The sequence below is a fragment of the Lampetra fluviatilis genome, chromosome 3 (assembly GCF_964198595.1).
Source record: "Lampetra fluviatilis chromosome 3, kcLamFluv1.1, whole genome shotgun sequence".
Taxonomy (NCBI): domain Eukaryota; kingdom Metazoa; phylum Chordata; class Hyperoartia; order Petromyzontiformes; family Petromyzontidae; genus Lampetra; species Lampetra fluviatilis.
This window is the reverse complement of record NC_136277.1, coordinates 30,492,193-30,510,648: the sequence shown is the minus strand read 5'-3', so window position 1 is coordinate 30,510,648 and position 18,456 is coordinate 30,492,193. Positions and strand designations below refer to the sequence as shown.

General features: G+C 48.1%; 1 protein-coding gene across 1 annotated transcript; it reads left to right on the top strand.

Moving 5' to 3' along the window:
- Positions 1-439: 439 nt before the first annotated feature.
- LOC144949771 (ammonium transporter Rh type C-like) lies at positions 440-17,529 on the top strand. The gene is made up of 10 exons (XM_078879738.1): positions 440-780; positions 4,373-4,562; positions 7,208-7,358; positions 8,289-8,436; positions 9,410-9,576; positions 10,061-10,198; positions 10,562-10,698; positions 16,241-16,356; positions 17,137-17,210; positions 17,416-17,529. Exons 1-10 carry the CDS (start codon positions 594-596, stop codon positions 17,527-17,529), a joined length of 1,422 nt encoding a protein of 473 aa, XP_078735864.1. The 5' UTR covers positions 440-593.
- Positions 17,530-18,456: the final 927 nt, after the last annotated feature.

The following is an 18,456-nucleotide window of genomic DNA, read 5'->3' as shown; positions in this document are numbered from 1 at the left end:
TGCCGTCAAGTTGAACATCCACGATTGTTTTCTGTCTGTCTGGCTAACGGGGATCATTTTCACGATTGCTTTTTGCACTCTGCCGATAGCCCAGTCACTCATCCATCTCGCTGTCTCTCACGGGGCTATCTTTACTCTCTTTTTTCTTCTTTAGACGTGACCGATCACATAGGAAAAGTAAAACAAAAGTTCCAACAATTTCCATAAATTCACTCACAATCACACTCGATTAACTGTTCAGGAACTCAGCGACACACACAGCGTGAATCTCGCTCAACTAAAGCGACAACATTCTTTAGACATTCAGAGTTTATCACTTCCAAACAGAGTTACTTTTTAATCACCCTCGAACTCTCACAACCGTCTCGCACGCTCATTACATTTCTTGACTCTGTGGCACAAACACACACACACACACTCCAATTAACTCTGACACACACTCACTTTCTCTGACACATTCCTCACACTCTGTCAATCTCGCTCACTCCACGACACACACACACCATCCTTCCCATCTGCTCTCATCAAACTCTGACCCTCTCCTCGCTAACTCACTCCACCGCTCTGAACATCGTCATCATCCCACGAACGTCATGGCAATCAATCCGACGCGGCTGCGGATCCGGCTGCCGGCGCTTGCGATCTTCCTGCAGATCGCCATGATCATCCTCTTCGGGGTCTTCATCCGCTACGACGAGAACGCCGATCCCATCCTCAGCAACGAGCACAACCTCACCGGAGAACGGACCATCCAGAACGAGTTCTACTTCCGATACCCAAGTGAGTGAGCGAGGAGTGAGTGAGCGATCGTGTTAATGAGTGAGTGAGTGAGCGATCGTGTTAATGAGTGAGTGAGTGAGCGAGCGAACCAGTGGACAATCTACGTGGAGGTGCTTGTTTAATTGATCGGTTGAATGACTGTCCGTTCTCTTGATCGATAGTCCGTTTGATTGATTGATTGATTGTACGAATTGTCTGTTTCGGTTGATCGATTGAACAGCTATGTGTTTGATTGTTCATTGCTTGTGTGTTCCGTGTGTTTGAGTGGTAGTGTAGCGATTAGCGCTGCGCTACGAACCCGGCGACCCGGGTTCGATTCTCGCTCACGGCCAACACCAGTGACGATTATCTGAACCGGTCCTGGGCCTCCCCTAGGTCGATTCAGCCTCAAATGAGTACATGGTGCGGTGTGTAAACATCGCCACTGGGGAGACAAAGGCGGTCGGGCGTGGTGCTGGCCACCCCCTCGTGTACCGTTCCGGCCTTCATAGGTGCTCGCTAACAGCACTTGCCCCTGCAGTCTGTTAAGGCTATACGGGGGATCTTTGTCTTTTGTTATTTGATGCATTGAACGACTGTGATTAATTGTATGTCTCTGTAATGATTTCATGGATCGTGTGGTCGAGTGATTGCTTGAAAAATTATCTGTCTGTGCGATTTGATTATTGCTTGTCTGAGTGTCAGACTGGTTTACTGATGGATTGTTTGATTGCTTGTGGAATAAATTGTACCTATGCTTGGTGATCTGAATGTTGCATTGTTTGATTACTAGCTTGTGTGTACTAGCGGGAATGGGGAAAAGGAGGAAACTAAAAACTTACATTATTTTTCAAAAAATTCCCAGGTTTCAGTTTTCAGTTTCATTTATTAGGTGTAACCCTGTGAGTCATGCGGCTCTTGACTCGGGTGCAACCGCAACAAAACTAAAACATGAACAAGAAACATCTTAAAGTGACTGCGCGCAACAGAAAAATCCTGGAAAAAACAGCAAAGTCTTCCAGAAAAAGCACCGTATTTCAACGCTGTGTTACAAAAATCCCAATGGGATGCAAGTCAAACAATAACAACCATAAAACAATGTAGATTAAACTTATCAGGCTAACTCTGTACTACAACAAACACACATGGCTAAACCAAAACGTTTTCAAAGTCACCAAAATAAAGCTACAAAAACAATGTAACAGTGATCATAGGAACTGTGATTCAAATTTAACAATAAACTATATACATAACATGTGCGACCAAACTTTGCAGCCATAGCTGGCTGCATGAGTCACTCCATAACAGCAGGAGTATCAGTAGCAGAATACAAATATTTAACTACACCTTTTAAAGATCAACACACTATAATCAAAACTCAAGATCGTACTTTGCAGTGGTCATCCGAAATGATACATTTGATTTCAAGCCATTCTGAATAGCAGTTGCAGCTAGGGGTGTACAATTCCTTTAGAGCAGTTTTGAGTGAAGATCTCACAGGTAGTGATCCAAGTTGCAGTTTATTGACGATAGCATTCCAGACCCTGGGGGCATCAATAGAAAAGGCCCTTCCTCCAGTATTTGTATGGCAATAAGGAATGTGAAACTGGTAAATGAGCGAAGACCTTTGGTCACATTTGTTCTTCGAAACAGTGAGGAGATCCAGCAGGTAGTCTGCTGATTTTCTTTGTAAGTACATCGTGAATAAATAAGATCTGATGCACAAGCCGTCGATCATTAAGATAATTTAAGTTTGACCCAATGTAGAGACCGCAGTGGTGGGTCCTATTTGGGCAGTTCAATGCAAATCTTAAGGCCGAGTGATACATTGAGTCAAGCTTCTTCAGTAAAGTACTGGGGGCTGATTTATATACGATGTTACAGTAATCAAGTAGAGGCAGTACGGTAGCTTTTATCAATTCCAAGCGGAACATAGGGGGGAAGCAGTGCTTGTGTCGATACACAAAACCAATTTTTTTATTTTGTCTTTTTACCAATATAATGAATGTGATCTTGAAAATTCAGGTCCGGCCGACTGAGCTATATAGTTATTTATCAGAAGCCACAAGGCCAAAAATGATAGTTCAATGAAGTGGCTTATCGTGTGGAATATTAAAGCAGCCAAAATACTCTAAATGGATGTTTCTAAATGTGGAGGGGAAAACCTGAAGACCTGGAGAAAAATCCACAAGACCCCAGGGAGAAAATACAAATTCTAAATGTACAGCAGGCTTCATGGTTTGGATCGAACCCACGACCTCCTGCATACCAGGAAGAGGAACGGAGAAACGGGAGCAAAGGGTCAGGACAGATGAGGAGGAGATGGAGGAAGAGGCTGCATCAGGGTCTCGACGCTGGTACTGTACGGAGTAGCAGCGTCTGTTTTGACAGGGGGCGGGGAAAGGGGAGGGGTTCAGAATGGGCGTGGTCACGAAAAAGTCACATGGTTTACGGGAGGGCTTCACCTGATTGAAATATATAGCTACGCTACTGACAATTACCGGGACACTTTAATGTCTCAGGAAGATTTACAGATATGCCAGGACGGTTGCCTTAATACTAATAATAATATTAGGAGGACGATCCCAGTGAAATGTAGGAAAGGTGGCAACCCAACCTCCCCCATGCGGAGACGCAAGGAATTCTATAGGACGCTTGAGCTGATTTACATACCGCAATATACCTATTTGATGATTTTCTTGGCCGATTATCCCGATGTTTGATTGCCTGAATTATTTTATTCGGATGTTGTCTGATTGCTCCTCGTGAGTTGGATGGCCTCGTTGTGTGCATGTGCTTGTCCGTGCTTAGAGGCTGTTTGGGGTATTTATTTACTCATTGTTGGAAGGGGGGAGAGAGGGAGAGGAGGGGGAGGGAGGCGGGGGGGGGGTGACAGTCGGCTCGTAAAGATGTGAATCTGACCCTTCTTGTAAAATCTCACGATCACTCCCCTCACGTTGTGAAGTCGTTTTTTGGCCTCGGGTTGACACTGGTTTTAATCCGGTCCGGAATTTGATTCGTATCAGTAACCGATAGCGCATTGTGCCGAAATCGAACACCAAACATCTCTGCTTATGTGCAATTTAATCCGGTATGGAATTTGATCGTATCAGGCCATTTCATGAAATCGTGTCCTCCTCCTCGCCCCTCCTCCGGCTCTTCCACCATATCCTTCTCGTCAATCTCCACCTCATCCTTCCCCATCTCATCCTCGGCCAACCTCCACCTCTTCCACCACCTCCTCCCCCATGACCTCCATCTCCGCGTTCCCCATCCTCCATCTCCACCACCTCCTCGTCCACCTCCTCTTCCTTCATCCCTCCCCCGCTCATCCTCCTCCCTCCACCTCTTCCACCACCTCCGTGACCTCGATCTCCGCCTTCCTACTCCATCTCCACCATCTCCTTCTCCATCTCCTCTTCCTCCCCCCCCCCCCCCCTCGCTTCTCCTCTTCACTTCACCACCTCCTTTTGATTCTCACTGCCTCCTCCTCCTCCGAACTCATCCTCACTCCGTCCTCCATTTCCACCATATCCTCCACCATTTCCTCCACCATATCCTCCACCATATCCTCATTCCTCCCGTCGTCGCCGTCGTCTTCGTGGTCCTGCAGGTTTCCAGGACGTGCACGTGATGATCTTCATTGGCTTCGGCTTCCTCATGACCTTCCTCAAGCGCTACGGCTTCAGCAGCGTGGGCTTCAACTTCATGCTCGCCGCCTTCGGCATCCAGTGGGCCACGCTCATGCAGGGCTGGTTCGAGCACCTGGGTCCGGACGGCAAGATCCGAGTCGGAGTCATCAAGTGAGGGGCACTGCAAACACACGGACACGCAAGGACATAAATATAAAGATCCCCTCTGCCCCCTTCCGTATAGCCCAGGGGTTCGACCAGCAATTTAACATCAGGAGACATGTCTTTCGAATTCGGTGCAAAAAAACTAAAAGTCAACTTTCAATATTTCAAGACCCTCAATCAATGCGAAATAATGTCACGGGGCAGTCTTTGAAAAGCCGCGACCTGCGACTGTGGAGTGAGTGAGTGAGAGGAGTGGTGGCACAGTGGTTAGCGCCACGGTGGCGAGACGTTAACTAGCTCGCATGGTATGCAGGAAGTCGTGGATTCGGGTCTGACCCTTATGCCTGCTATATGTTTAGGGTTTTCGTGTTTCTCCCCGTGGTCGCGTAGATTTTTTTTCCGGGTCCTCTAGTTCCTCCGGGTTTTATCAACCACATTTAGAAGCAACATGCGTTTCGCTTGGTTGGCTGCTATAAATTAAAACATGATGAGTCACTTCGTTGAGCCATCATTTGTGGTTGGGTCGCTTCTGAAAAAAATCTATATAGCTCAGTGGGGTCTAACCTGGTAAAAAAAATGTTTTATATAGCTTAGCGCTGCAGGGCGCTACGAACCTGGCGAGCCGAGTTCGATTCATGACCCGACAGCGGTGGTGATGATCTGAACCGGTTTGCCCTGGGGCCTCTTCCCCTCATCAGGTTCGACTCAGCCGTACAATGAGTAATGTTCCGTAAGTGTAATCGTTTTGATATTCACGACAAGAGCGCCGTGTGTGCGTGCCGTGTGTGCGTGCCGTGTGTGCGTGCCGTGTGTGCGTGCCGTGTGTGCGTGCCGTGTGTGCGTGCCGTGTGTGCGTGCCGTGTGTGCGTGCCGTGTGTGCGTGCCGTGTGTGCGTGCCGTGTGTGCGTGCCGTGTGTGCGTGCCGTGTGTGCGTGCCGTGTGTGCGTGTCATTTTATTTAATGGCCACGTGTGAGAAGCTGAGGGTAGCAGCAGGGTCACCTGACCGTGCAAGGGAAGAAGCACGTGACAGATGCGCGTGAATCGTGTGATTGTTTTTATTTTTAATTAACGACCACACACGCGTGCGACTAATCCCACGCAATCTCACGGTTACTGGGCAATAAAAAAAAACACGCAAAAAGTGACCCCCTCCAAAAGTGCCCTCCCCAATGTCACGGAGTTGCCAATTTGTGCCTTGGCTCGTCGACTGTGCGTGGGAGAGAGAGAGCGAGCGAGCGAGATTAACCGGGTGCGTTGGCGATGACAGTGATGGATTCATTTTGGGTTTTTTTTGCTTGTTTGCATTACCAGACAGACAGGCAAACTGTGGCGGAGATTTTGTTCTAAGGCTTTGTTGCACCGATTGCCATTGGCTCCATTGCTGTAATTTGTATTTATTTATTTAACTATTTTGTTTTGCTTTATCATGTCGGTGACCCAGCCCCCCGTAGTGCAAATCAGACGCATCCTGGCACTCTGGATATCTCAACCGCTAAACCAAAAACACTTGAACCTGTGCTTGAGCCACACGAGTAGTTCGATGTGTGTACGTTGAACTTCTTTCGCACACGCGCACGTAGCCACGGGCGATGATCAGAGGGGTGCATCCGGACACGTGGAGTGCTGCACGCTCCCGGTGCCGCGATTGTGCGCGAAGTCAAATTAGCGACCGCGGAGCAAACTGCTGTAGCGGCTGCCACCGTTTTGCGTCTTCACGCTGGGATGTGGTTGAAGTAGGGGCGGGTGGGGTGGGGGTGGGGGCGGGGGGGAAGAGGGTGCAGACCAGGGGGGGGGCATTGTACCGACGTTCGAATGACAAATACCACGGGGATCACGTGAGTGGCGTCGCGATGGCGTCACCGTCATGCGCGTCACCCGGAGATCTCGCAGCCACTCGAGGCGCGACATTTCACACCGATTGATCGATTTTGGCTCGTGATGATGACTTTGGGGACGATGAGGAGGATGATGATGATGATTGTGCTGCTGTTGATGATGATGGTAATGATGATGATATTAAAGGTGGTGATGGCGTTGTTGATAATGACGATGATTGACGGCGATGATGATGATGATGCTGCTTCAACGATGATCGTGACATTGGCGGTCACAAAGATCACAGTGAATGATGATTATGACGATGTTCATGTTGACGACGTGTTTCTTGTTTCCACTGAGCACGATGAACGCTTATGATGATGATGCTGATGATGCTGATGATGCCGATGATGTTGATTGATGAAGATGATGTGTCTCTGATGACGGTAGACTGACGATGACGACATTGATGACAGCAATTATGCTGATAACGATGTATAAACGTTGAACTTCTTTCGCACTGCACGTAGCCGAACGTGCTAATCGGAGGTGCGGGGGAAGGACAACAAACTAATCGCAAGAAGCAGATTTAAAATAAATGAGTTTGTCAATCTGGATTCAAAAGTGCACAGCTCCAGTAGCTTACATATACCGGAAGGAAGAGCGTTCCAGACGGCCACAGAAGCGCATCTGAAAGCGCGCGATGCATTGCCCGTCTTTGTTCAACGGTTGACCAAAAGCCGCTGCTGCGAGGATGACCGGAGTTCGCTTGACGGTATATGATGATGATGACGATGGTGATGATGACGATGGTGCCGGCTCTCCACTCCAGCATGATCAACGCGGACTTCTGCACGGCGTCCGTGCTGATCGCGTTCGGGGCCGTGCTGGGTAAGACCACCCCGGTGCAGATGCTCTTCATGGCCATCTTCCAAGTCACCCTTTTCGCCGTCAACGAGTTCATCATCCTGCACCCGCTCCACGTGAGTCCCTGACGGCCCCAGTCCTCGCTTCCAGTCCGTTACTCACCTGTGTGTGTGTATATATATATCAGTGAAAGCCTCCGGTAGAATCACGTGACTCACGAGTACCCACCCCCACCCTGGAACCCCTCCCCCTCTTCCCCACCAAATGTAACAACAGACGCTGCTCCGTGCGGCTCACTCCTGCTTGCTTCTTCCTTCTTTCTCTCTCTCCATCTCCCCCCTGCGTCATCATCATCATCATCACATCCTCTCTCGTCATCATTTGGGGTGTAATTGTTCACACTTGGAAAGATTTTTGACTCTCGGCGAACGGCGAATGAAGTCGCGGGGAACTTGAACATCCACCGTGAAGCAGACGGTGCATAGTAATGTTTCACGGTTCTCATGCACTCATGATATTGACCGGGGCGGGCGCTGGGTTTCGAACCGCGAACCTCTGCAAAACAAGCGGAGGGGGCGAACGCGCTCGTACTGGGCCATGTCACCATGCAATGACATCGCCGCTATTATTGTTGTTGTTATAAAGTGACGCTATTGGCTGGGCACTGCGGTGGCAATATGTTAATTACCTCGCCTGGTATACAGGAGGTCGTGGATTCGATATTGACCCTGACGCCTGTAGAGTTTGGAGTTTGCGTGTCTCGCTCCCCCCGTGGTCGTGTGGATTTTTCTCCGGGTCCTCCGGTCTTTCCCTCCCCATTTAACATAAACATAATTTGACTGTTACACATTTCCACATGATAACCAACTCTGTTGAGCTATTATGTGCGGCCAGGCTGCTTCTGAAACAGATCTACACAACTGAGTGGGACTTACCTGCTAAAATAAAACAACAGCTGAGAGTTCAAGTAGTTTATAGTATCATAGTGCGTTGTTGTTGTTGTTGTAGCTGTTGTCATCGCTGTTGTTGTTGTTGTTGTGGTGCAGTGCAACGATGCTGGCGGCTCCATGACGATCCACACGTTCGGCTGCTACTTCGGACTCGCCGTGTCGCGCGTGCTCTACCGCCCGGGACTCAAGGACGGGCACCCCAAGAACGGCTCCGTCTACCACTCGGACCTCTTCGCGATGATCGGTGCGCTTTTGCCAGGGCGACAACACTCCATCCCAGACAGGCGGAAACAGTTGAGAGTCCTGCTCGACCCCCATGGGCGGTGATTTCACAAACCCTCAATTCGTATGTTGCGGTGATTTCGCAAACCCTCAATTCGTATGTTGCGGTGATTTCGCAAACCCTCAATCCCGCCTCCACGGTGCTCGATTACTTACTGGCTGCCACGTGCGGCAGCATGGCCACAACCACCGCCACCGCCCTGGCAAAACGATGATAATGATATCTTTTCGCCGCCAAAAAAAAAGACAAAGATCTCCCCGCGTGTAGCATTAACAGACTGTTGGGGAAAGTGCCGTTAGCGAACACCTTTGAAGACTGGCACAGCCCACGAGGGGGTGAGTGGCCAGCACCACGCTCGGCCGCCTTTGTCTCCCCAGTGGCGATGTTTACACACCGGACCAGGTACTCATTTGAGGCTGACGTCGACCTAGGGGAGGCCCAGGACCGGTTCATATAATCGTCACTGGTGTTGGCCGTGAGCGGGAATCGAACTCGGATCGCTGGGTTCATAGCTCTGCTACACTACCGCTCACCACCACCATCATCTACCACCACTACCATCTCCACCACTACCCCGTATATCCGGGGAAGCACAGTTTGCTACTTACGGTGCGAAAAAAGTTCAACACACAGGTACATACATGTTGAACTTCTTTCGCACCGTACATAGCCAACCATGCTAATGAGTTACACTTCTGTAGTCCTTCCCTCCCTCTCATCCCAGCTGACCTGTGTGACTCCACTGCCACCACCCTCATCTACCACCACCACCACCACCACATCCACCACTACCCGCAACCTCCCTTCCTCGCTCACTCTCATCCCTGCTCACCTGTGCGACTCCACCACCACCACCACATCCACCACTACCCGCGACCTCCCTTCCTCGCTCCCTCTCATCCCAGCTCACGTATGCGACGCCACCGCCCAACAGGCACTCTCTACCTGTGGATGTACTGGCCGAGCTTCAACTCGGCGATCTCGGTGACGGGTGCCGACCAGCACCGCGCGGCCATCAACACCTACTACGCACTGACGGCGTGCGTCCTGGCCACCGTGGCCATGTCGAGCCTCCTGGACAAGCGCGGGCGGCTCGACATGGTTAGTGGCGAACCCCCGGGGGGGGGGAGGGGATGGAGAGATGTGGCAGACAGGGCTAAAATGAAAACGATGTTTAAATTTGTTTTATTTTAATGTTTACTTCTCTTTTTATATTTGGATTTATATTATATATTACCAGTTAAGGCCCATGGAGTTTTATATATATATGTAGTTTAGCTCCTTTTCAGAAGCGAGCTGGCTATCGCGAATGATAACTTAACTGAATTGGCTGACACATTATACGGAAAGTTATGGAAGCCATTAGGAAACCACTCAGCAGCGACTGTGAGATGGAAAACTTGTTTCCGTAGAGGAGCTGCTCTTTGTGTTTGGTTTGTCGCCCTTCCCCTGCACCTCCGATTAGCACGGGTATCTACGTATGGCGCGAAAGAAGTCCAACATGCATATTTACGGACAGCTGAAATAACCCGAGTCTATGTCTCTACGTACCTCGATGTAACGGGCATTTCCGTTTCCATGCAAGGTCCACATCCAGAACGCGACGCTGGCGGGGGGAGTGGCGATGGGCACGTCCGGGGAGATGATGATCACGGCATACGGAGCTCTAATCGTGGGCTTTGTCACCGGCATCGTCTCCACGTTGGGCTTCAAGTATCTCACCGTGAGTTATCATCGGCACCTCCAGCATCATCATCGCTCTCGGCAGCAATAGCAGCATTGCTAATAGCAGCAGCAGTATCATCATCATCATCACAATCGTTAACAGCATCATCTTCATCACCAGCAACATCATCATTGTTAGCAGCAGCATAATAAAGTTACAAGTGGTATGAACAACACATCGATACATTTATGTTACATTTATGTAATTTTGATGCTTTAACGTTAATCGTTAAATCAACATCTTATATTGTCCCTCACTTCATCTATCCACCTACTCCTCCTTCATCTACTCCTTCCTAATCCATGTCTCCATCCTCTTCCCCCCCCCCACCCTCCTCCTCTGCCCTTTATAACCCGGCAGCCCTTCCTGGCCTCTAAGCTGAAGATACAGGACACGTGCGGGATCCACAACCTGCACGGCATGCCGGGGATCATCGGGGGCATCACCGGAGCCATCACCGCCGCCACCGCGCCGACCAGCGGCACCTATGGCGAGCGGTGAGAGCCTTTGTGATCCCTCCACTATCCCCCCAATCATCCGGTACACGAGTGGGATAAGATGATAACAACAACTGCTCAAGTTTCGATTTAAAGCTTTCGTGACTGCAGGGATTCATCTTCTTGGTTCTTTCGGTAAAGTCACGTAGAAGGGAAGTAATAAAATAATTTCTGTTTGCTTTTTGCCGTACGTTGTTTTTATTATGGTACTTTGTCTTCGCTTTTGTCACTTGTGTGACCCAGGTCACTGTAAAACTAAACTATAAACTATTTGTTTACTTGATCAGATAAGGCACCACTTGGCTACATAGCTGAGCAGCCAAATGCTCTAATCGCATGATTCTAAAATGGGGAGGGAAATTCCGGAGGACCCAGATAAAAATCCACTCGGCCATGGGCAGAACATGCAAACTCCATATGTACAGGCATCAAGGTCGGGATCGAACTCACGACCTCCTGTATGCCAGGCAAGGTAGTTAACATCTCGTCATTCTTGCACATGAGACTCCTACTCTGGTCTCTCGAGTTCCCCTCAACTGGTTACAACAAAATAAACTTGATATTTGAACTCTCTCACTCATTCACTAATTTATTCACTAACTCATGCAAATGAGATTTGGACTTGGCAGGCCCCTTGTGTGTAAATCGGACGGCCATCTTACCTGGGGGGTGTGGGCTACAGTAATTAATGGATCAATAGAAATAGGATCCGATATAGAGAAATTAGTTCAGTAAACGTATTAATACTGTTATATACAAATTCACAACACTTGAATATATACGTTAAAAGTATAATTTAATATTTTCAATACAAAAATAATATATAGGTTTTGAAATAGTATTTATTTCATATGTAACTTCGACTAAACATAACTCCCTCCCCAGGCAAGATGGCGTTCTTATTTGCATAACAAAATGGCGTCCTACCCTTATCTATTCCATTCTAGCTCCTGCTCGCCCTCACTCCCCTATGCACCCGCAGTGTGGAGAGCCACTTGTTGTTGCTGCTGATGGTGCTGCTGATGGTTCTGCCACTGATGCCACTGCTGATGCTGTTGTTGTTGGCAATTGAGGTGTGTGGGGGTAATGAAATGGCAAGTCACAAAGGCACCTTGTGCGATATGCAGGTTGAGTAATTCTGTGAGTCGTCGATTAGCTTGCCAGGTAAACAACAGGGTGCCACGGAGAGGTCACTGAGAAGTCATCACGGACCGGCAGCTTCTTGATATCAAAACAGTATTTCCCTTGTTTCGAGTTCGAGTTCAAAATTCTGGTTGGTGGTTGACGCAGCTCACCAGTAACCAACTTTGTGGGGAAGTCAGCAGTTATCGTCGTCCTATGGGTAAGAGACTCGCCCCCGCCGTAGGGATGTGGATTGTCACCACTGGCTCAGGCGGGGCTCTAGACATGAGATGAGCGACAACACATCAATGGTCATTCGGAGCAGGGAATCGCTTAAACTTATCTCTCAGGCGTGTTGGAGTTCGTCGATCGGAATGTCCCCGTGTGGTGGGCTAAAGCGTGGGCCTGGCCAGCATGGAAGAGACCTTTCAGACAGTGTATGTTATTACATTGCTTTTTTTCTTCACCTTTTCTTGTTTCATTGTATGTAATGACAGAGATTAGGGATTAATAAAGTACAACCATAACCACAATCATATAAATATAAATCTATTTTATAGCAATATATTGGGGGGGACATTTTGAGCATATTTGAATATTGGGGGTGGGATGTGTGTACCCCCCCCCCCAATATATATTATAATTACGCCCTTGCAATGGGCTATAAAGCTCCTTTTCAGGTATGTCCAGCAGGGGTTAGAATGTTACAAAATGTCAGGGCGGCTCCTTTGCCTTCATCTCTCCCAAGTCCCTCCCAAAAGCCTCCGTGTGTCCCCCACATTTTAAACCTTTTTTGTTAAAAATTTAAAGGCGAATTCTTTAACCCTCGAAACGAGAAAGAGGGGTTTATTCACGTTTTAAATTCACATGAGAGTACCAGGGTAAATGTCTTTAGCTGCTGAGGGTCGGGGTGGGGGGGTTGGTGTGACCTAGGTCACAAGTCATGAGTTGCAAACAGCTCGTCATCAATTCCATAGGTCTTTGGTGCCCTCTGGTCAGGATAAGCCCTTCACTCAGTGAGATGAGATTTTTTAAAATAAGTGACATGCCTCATTCAATTTCGTTTTAAAGCTTTCGTGACTGCAGGGATTCATATTCGTGGTTATTTCGGTAAAGTCACGTAGAAGGGAAATAATATAATAATACAAATAAAACATAATAAAATTCTCACGACGTTTCAGTCACAACACAAGCAGCCGTCCTCAGGTGAAGAAACAGAGCTGTCAGAAAGACAGCGTCCTAATGAACACTGCTAAGCTTGGCAGCGTATTTTCCGACAGCTTTGTTTCTTCACCTGAGGACGGCTACTTGTGTTGTGGTCGAAACGTCGTGAGAATTTTATGTTATTATGTTTTATGTTTATTATTTCCCTTCTATGTGACTTTACCGAAAGAACCAAGAATATGCCTCATTGACACACAAAGATAGATTCTTGGGGCAAGTGCTGTTAGCGAGCACCTATGAAGGCCGGAACGGCACACGAGGGGATGAGTGGCCAGCAACCACGCCGGACCGCCTTTGTCTCCCCGGTGGTGACCTTTACAGAACGCACCAGGTACTAATTTGAAGGCTGAGTCGACCTAGGGGAGGCCCAGGACGGATTCAGATAATCGTCACTGGAGTTGGCCGTGAGCGGGAATCGAACTCGGGTCGCCGGATTAGTAGCACAGCGTGCTAACCGTTGCACTACCACAAACACACACTCACAGGCGAACAGATAATATCAGTAATAATAAGTGTGTTCATAAAGTACCTGATTGGAAGGATTTCAAAGCACTGTACAAGACACAGCGGCAGACATCAGAACGATACCTCATGAAACGAATGAACGGAAAATGTAATTAACTAAATGCTGAATTCCATCTAGTAAATTAATTAAAAGTCGGATAAAGCTGAAGTGTCTTGTGATGTCAGGTTTCACGATTACTTTGATGTAACCAGGTGAGACTTCAAAAAGATGAGGACAGAGTCTCATGTGCATGAGTTCGTGAATGAATGAGTGGGTGAGTCAATGAATGAATGAGTAAATGAGTTCAAGTGGATTTTGGTGTAACCAGTTGAGAACTCGGAGACCTGCAGGAAAAGAGTCTCCTATGCATGAGTTAGTGAATGAGTGAGTGGGTGAGTGACTGAATGAGTAAATGAGTTCAAGTGGATTTTGGTGTAACCAGTTGAGAACTCGGAGACCTGCAGGAAAAGAGTCTCCTATGCATGAGTTAGTGAATGAGTGAGTGGGTGAGTGACTGAATGAGTAAATGAGTTCAAGTGGATTTTGGTGTAACCAGGTGAGAACTCAGAGACCTGCAGGAAAATGGTCTCCTATGCATGAGTTAGTGAATGAGTGAGTGGGTGAGTGAATGAACGAGCGAATGAGTTCAAGTGTATTTGGTGTAACCAGGTGAGAACTCAGAGACCTGCAGGAAAAGTCTCCTATGCATGAGTTAGTGAATGAGTGAGTGGGTGAGTGAATGAACGAGCGAATGAGTTCAAGTGTATTTGGTGTAACCAGTTGAGAACTCGGAGACCTGCAGGAAAAGTCTCCTATGCATGAGTTAGTGAATGAGTGAGTGGGTGAGTGAATGAACGAGCGAATGAGTTCAAGTGTATTTGGTGTAACCAGGTGAGAACTCAGAGACCTGCAGGAAAAGAGTCTCCTGTGCATGAGTTAGTGAATGAGTGAGTGGGTGAGTGAATGAATGAATGAGTGAATGAGTTCAAGTGGATTTTGGTGTAACCAGGTGAGAACTCAGAGACCTGCAGGAATAGAGTCTCCTATGCATGAGTTAGTGAGTGAGTGAGTGGGTGAGTGAATGAACGAGCGAATGAGTTCAAGTGGATTTTGGTGTAACCAGGTGAGAACTCGGAGACCTGCAGGAAAAGAGTCTCCTGTGCATGAGTTAGTGAATGAGTGGGTGAGTGAATTAACGAGTGAATGAGTTCAAGTGGATTTTGGTGTAACCAGGTGAAAACTTCAAGAGAACTGCAGGACAGTCTCCTGCGGATGATTTAGTGAATGAGTGAGGTGGGTGAATGAATGAGGGGAATTTCGATTTAAAGCTTTCGTGACTGCAGGGATTCATATTCTTGGTTCTCTCGGTAAAGTCACGTGACTTTACCGAAAGAACCAAAAATATGGATGGGTTTAAGTTTATTTTGCTTGCAACCAGGTGATAATTCAAAGAGAACTTGCAAGATAGGCTGTTTGCAAGAGTGATTTGGGTCACCGAAGCGGCAAAAGAAAAGTCAAATGAAGTTACAGCAAAAGGATTGAATGGAAGATTGCGTTTGAGACCGATCACAGCACAATTACGACGTTAAGGTACATAAGCAGTCGACATATATAGGGTGACGGTTGTGCTAGTATGTGAACAGACAAGGATATATATACAGCCTGGCCCAAAAGTCAGGACGAATAGGGTTATGATATTTATTTAAGCAGATCGCTTAGGATCATTTCATTTGTATTTTAACAAACGTTCAAGCTGACTTCCGTTCACATTTCTACACGCACGAATTCTCTTTTGAAATTAATTTAGGATTTTTTGTTGAAACATTATGTATGCATGTTGAACTTCATTCGCACCGTATGGAGCCTATCGTGCTAATCGGGAAGGGCGACAAAACGAAATTACCGCAAACTATTTACACTATGAGATCTCTTTTACCAGTGGCAAAATATAATGGTAGGTTTTTACCCTTTTAACTGGTACAAAACTGACACCTTTATTCAAGGCATCATGTTTGCAATGACCACAACACAAGTAGTCAATAAAGTAAACAAAAAGAAGCAACTCTGATAAGGATAATAATATGCACTGTCCTTGAAGTTGATTGGCCCACACCCGAGACGGCTTTCTTTAGAGCCTAGTCCCCATTGGTGTAGGGCCAGATGACACCAGAAGGCGTACTAACTAATTGCTTTCAGCTGCCTTCTTTAGCATACACGTCAACTAATCGAACTCGCTCGTCTTTGAGTACGTTTTCTGTCACATTTTTAAATGCCACCTAACAAGGGAGAAGAACAATGTGATATTAAGACAGGTAGTCCTCGTTTAACGCGATATATGCGTTCCTGCAAAGCGCCGCGTTAAGCGGAAAGAGGCGTTAGGCGAAAATAATTTGACAATAAATGATATAACGACAAAGTTTGACGAGTCACGATGTACTACGCACAGCGTAAGATGGGGAGACAATTGAGTGTATGCCGCCGCGTTCCCGTATCATTCCGCGTGCTGCATCACAGCTCAAAAAAGTAGTTCGTCGTCGACCGCCTCATCACACGCGCAAAAAGTAGTCCTGCGTTGCATTGCGAACGCCGTAACGCGCCGTTCGCTATGCAGCGTGGGACTACTTTTTGGCCTTTTTTTCTTCTTCTTTATTTTCATTTATTTTAACCGAACCCACGTTGTTTGCGTCGCAGGCTCACGGATACGTTTTCCGTCCTGACCAAGCATCCCGAGAGGCTGCTGGGAGGCTTTCAAATGGCCGGCACCCTCGTGGCCATCGCGATGGGGATCGTGGGCGGAACAATCGTGGGTGAGTTTTGCTGTCGAGCACCAGGAACCCACCCCGTGCCCATCAATGAGTGTGCGACGTCGACCGAAAGTAGTCCCAACACCGCAGTATAACGTTGCACGCTCATTTAAAAAAAAAATCTTTCGAGCAGATTTTTCTTTTTGCGTGCGTTTCGTTTGTTGTGCTTCCCCCGCGCGTCCGATGAGCGCGGTTGGCTACGTACGGTAGTGCGAATGAAGTTCAACGTACATACGCTCATTGTACACACGTCAGAAGTGGAAAAAGGTTGACGGCATCGAAGCATTCCACAATTGCGGACTTAAAACGAACAAAGAAACTTAACAATGGCAATTGTGTGGCAAAATTACATTCAACACTTAAACTCTCGCGACTGTGATCGGAGAGTCAATTCAAATGAGGACAGAGGAGGCAGGATTGGAGAGATGCTACGAGACGAGATGTTAGTGGTTCGAAACACTTTGGGGCATATGCGTGAAAGAGAAAAAACTTGTTGATCCAATCTTGATTTAAAGCTTTCGTGACTGCAGGAATCCATGTTCTTTGGTTCTTTCGGTAAAGTCAAGTAGGTAGAAATGAAATCAAATTAAACAAATCACGACGCTTCGATCGCAACACAAGCGGTCGTCATCAGGCAAAGGAACCTCCTTTATTTCTTGATCCAAATTGTGTCGACGCGTTACGCATAAGCATCATCGTCGTCATCATGATCATCGTCGTGGTCAGCCATGGTCAATCTCCTGCTGGATGAAGGTGGAATCTGTGCCCGTTGTGATCGCGCAGGGTTCATCCTGAAGCTGCCGATCTGGGACTACCCAGAGGACGAGGAGTGCTATGAGGACGAGCACTACTGGGAGGTGGGCTCCCCACACGCACGGAACGCGTCAGTCGATGGCGCGTGTGTAAAACACGTGGCCGCGTGTGTGTGCGCGCACTTGCCGGCCGGTTAGCGCGCTGCACTTTGTGCGGTCGATCTTTGCTGTTGTGTGCACACTTGCCCCAAACAGTCTGTTTATGCCATACGGGGGGGGGGGGAACCTTTGCCTTTTTGCCACTTTCCAGGTGCCAGAGAGCGACGAGGAGTCGACGCCCGCGGTGTCGCCGCAGCCGCCACCCAAACACAACAACGAGCAGGACTTCAACATGACCATCGAGAACGCCAAGGCGGCCGCGTAGTGTGTGGTGGGAAGGGGACGGGCGGTCGGGCGGCGGGGGTGGTGTAGGCGCTGATCAACAACCCCGGGGTGGCCCTCCACCGACACAGATCGCCATCCACCACCTCCTCCTCCACCACCACCGCGCACGTGCCGCACTGTCATGGCGCAGTGCATCACCCGCGAGCACGGCCTTGGCACGTGTCGCTCAAGACTTCCCGGCTCCACGGTAAAGACTCGAGGAGGGTGGCACGTGACCTGCTAAGACCGAGACTGGAGGTCTTCTTCATCATCATCACAATTCTGGCGAATCGCCCGATGAAGTCGGCTGTCGGTGTTGTAATGACCAGCGAAGCGTCACAGTTCTCGAAATGTGAATGCGGTGGGTTTACTCTCCAACGCGCCGGTGTGCTGAACTAGTAACTCATTGACCACGTTCTGTTTACGTGACAAACCTTACTAATTGGATATGTCGGGTGGTGGCAGGTTTAACGACACATTTATATTTCCTGATGATGCTAATTGTAATTATTGCCGAAACGTCGTACTCGAATTGTAAAATGCAGTGAGTTTACTCTCCAACACACCGGTGTGCTGTACTAGTAACGAATTGGCCACGTTCTGTTTACGTGACAAACCTTACTAGTTGGCTGTGCCGGGTGGTGGCGGGTTTAACGACGCATCTATAATTATGAGATATAACCCCCAAAAAATTACTTTATTATGGATAATATTGGTCGCGAAAGCCTACGTATTTAACTGACTGGTAGTAGTTGCAATGGTAGTGGCGGTGGTGGTGGTGGTGGCTATGCTGCTGCTTGCTGCGCGTGGCTGCCTGACATCCGGCTCTCTGAAGGCAGCAGCGAGGGGTTGGTGGGTCACCGCACACACCAATGTGTTGTCAAACTCTTTTGCCGTGGGTGTCAAGGAGGAGCCTGCCTTGGAGAAG

Coding starts and splice junctions, on each gene's coding strand:
- LOC144949771 (XM_078879738.1), top strand. CDS start 594: ATGGCAATCAATCCGACGCGGCTGCGGATCCGGCTGCCGGCGCTTGCG. Junction 7,359..8,288: donor TCATCCTGCACCCGCTCCAC/GTGAGTCCCTGA, acceptor GTTGTGGTGCAG/TGCAACGATGCTGGCGGCTC. Junction 17,211..17,415: donor AGGACGAGCACTACTGGGAG/GTGGGCTCCCCA, acceptor GCCACTTTCCAG/GTGCCAGAGAGCGACGAGGA.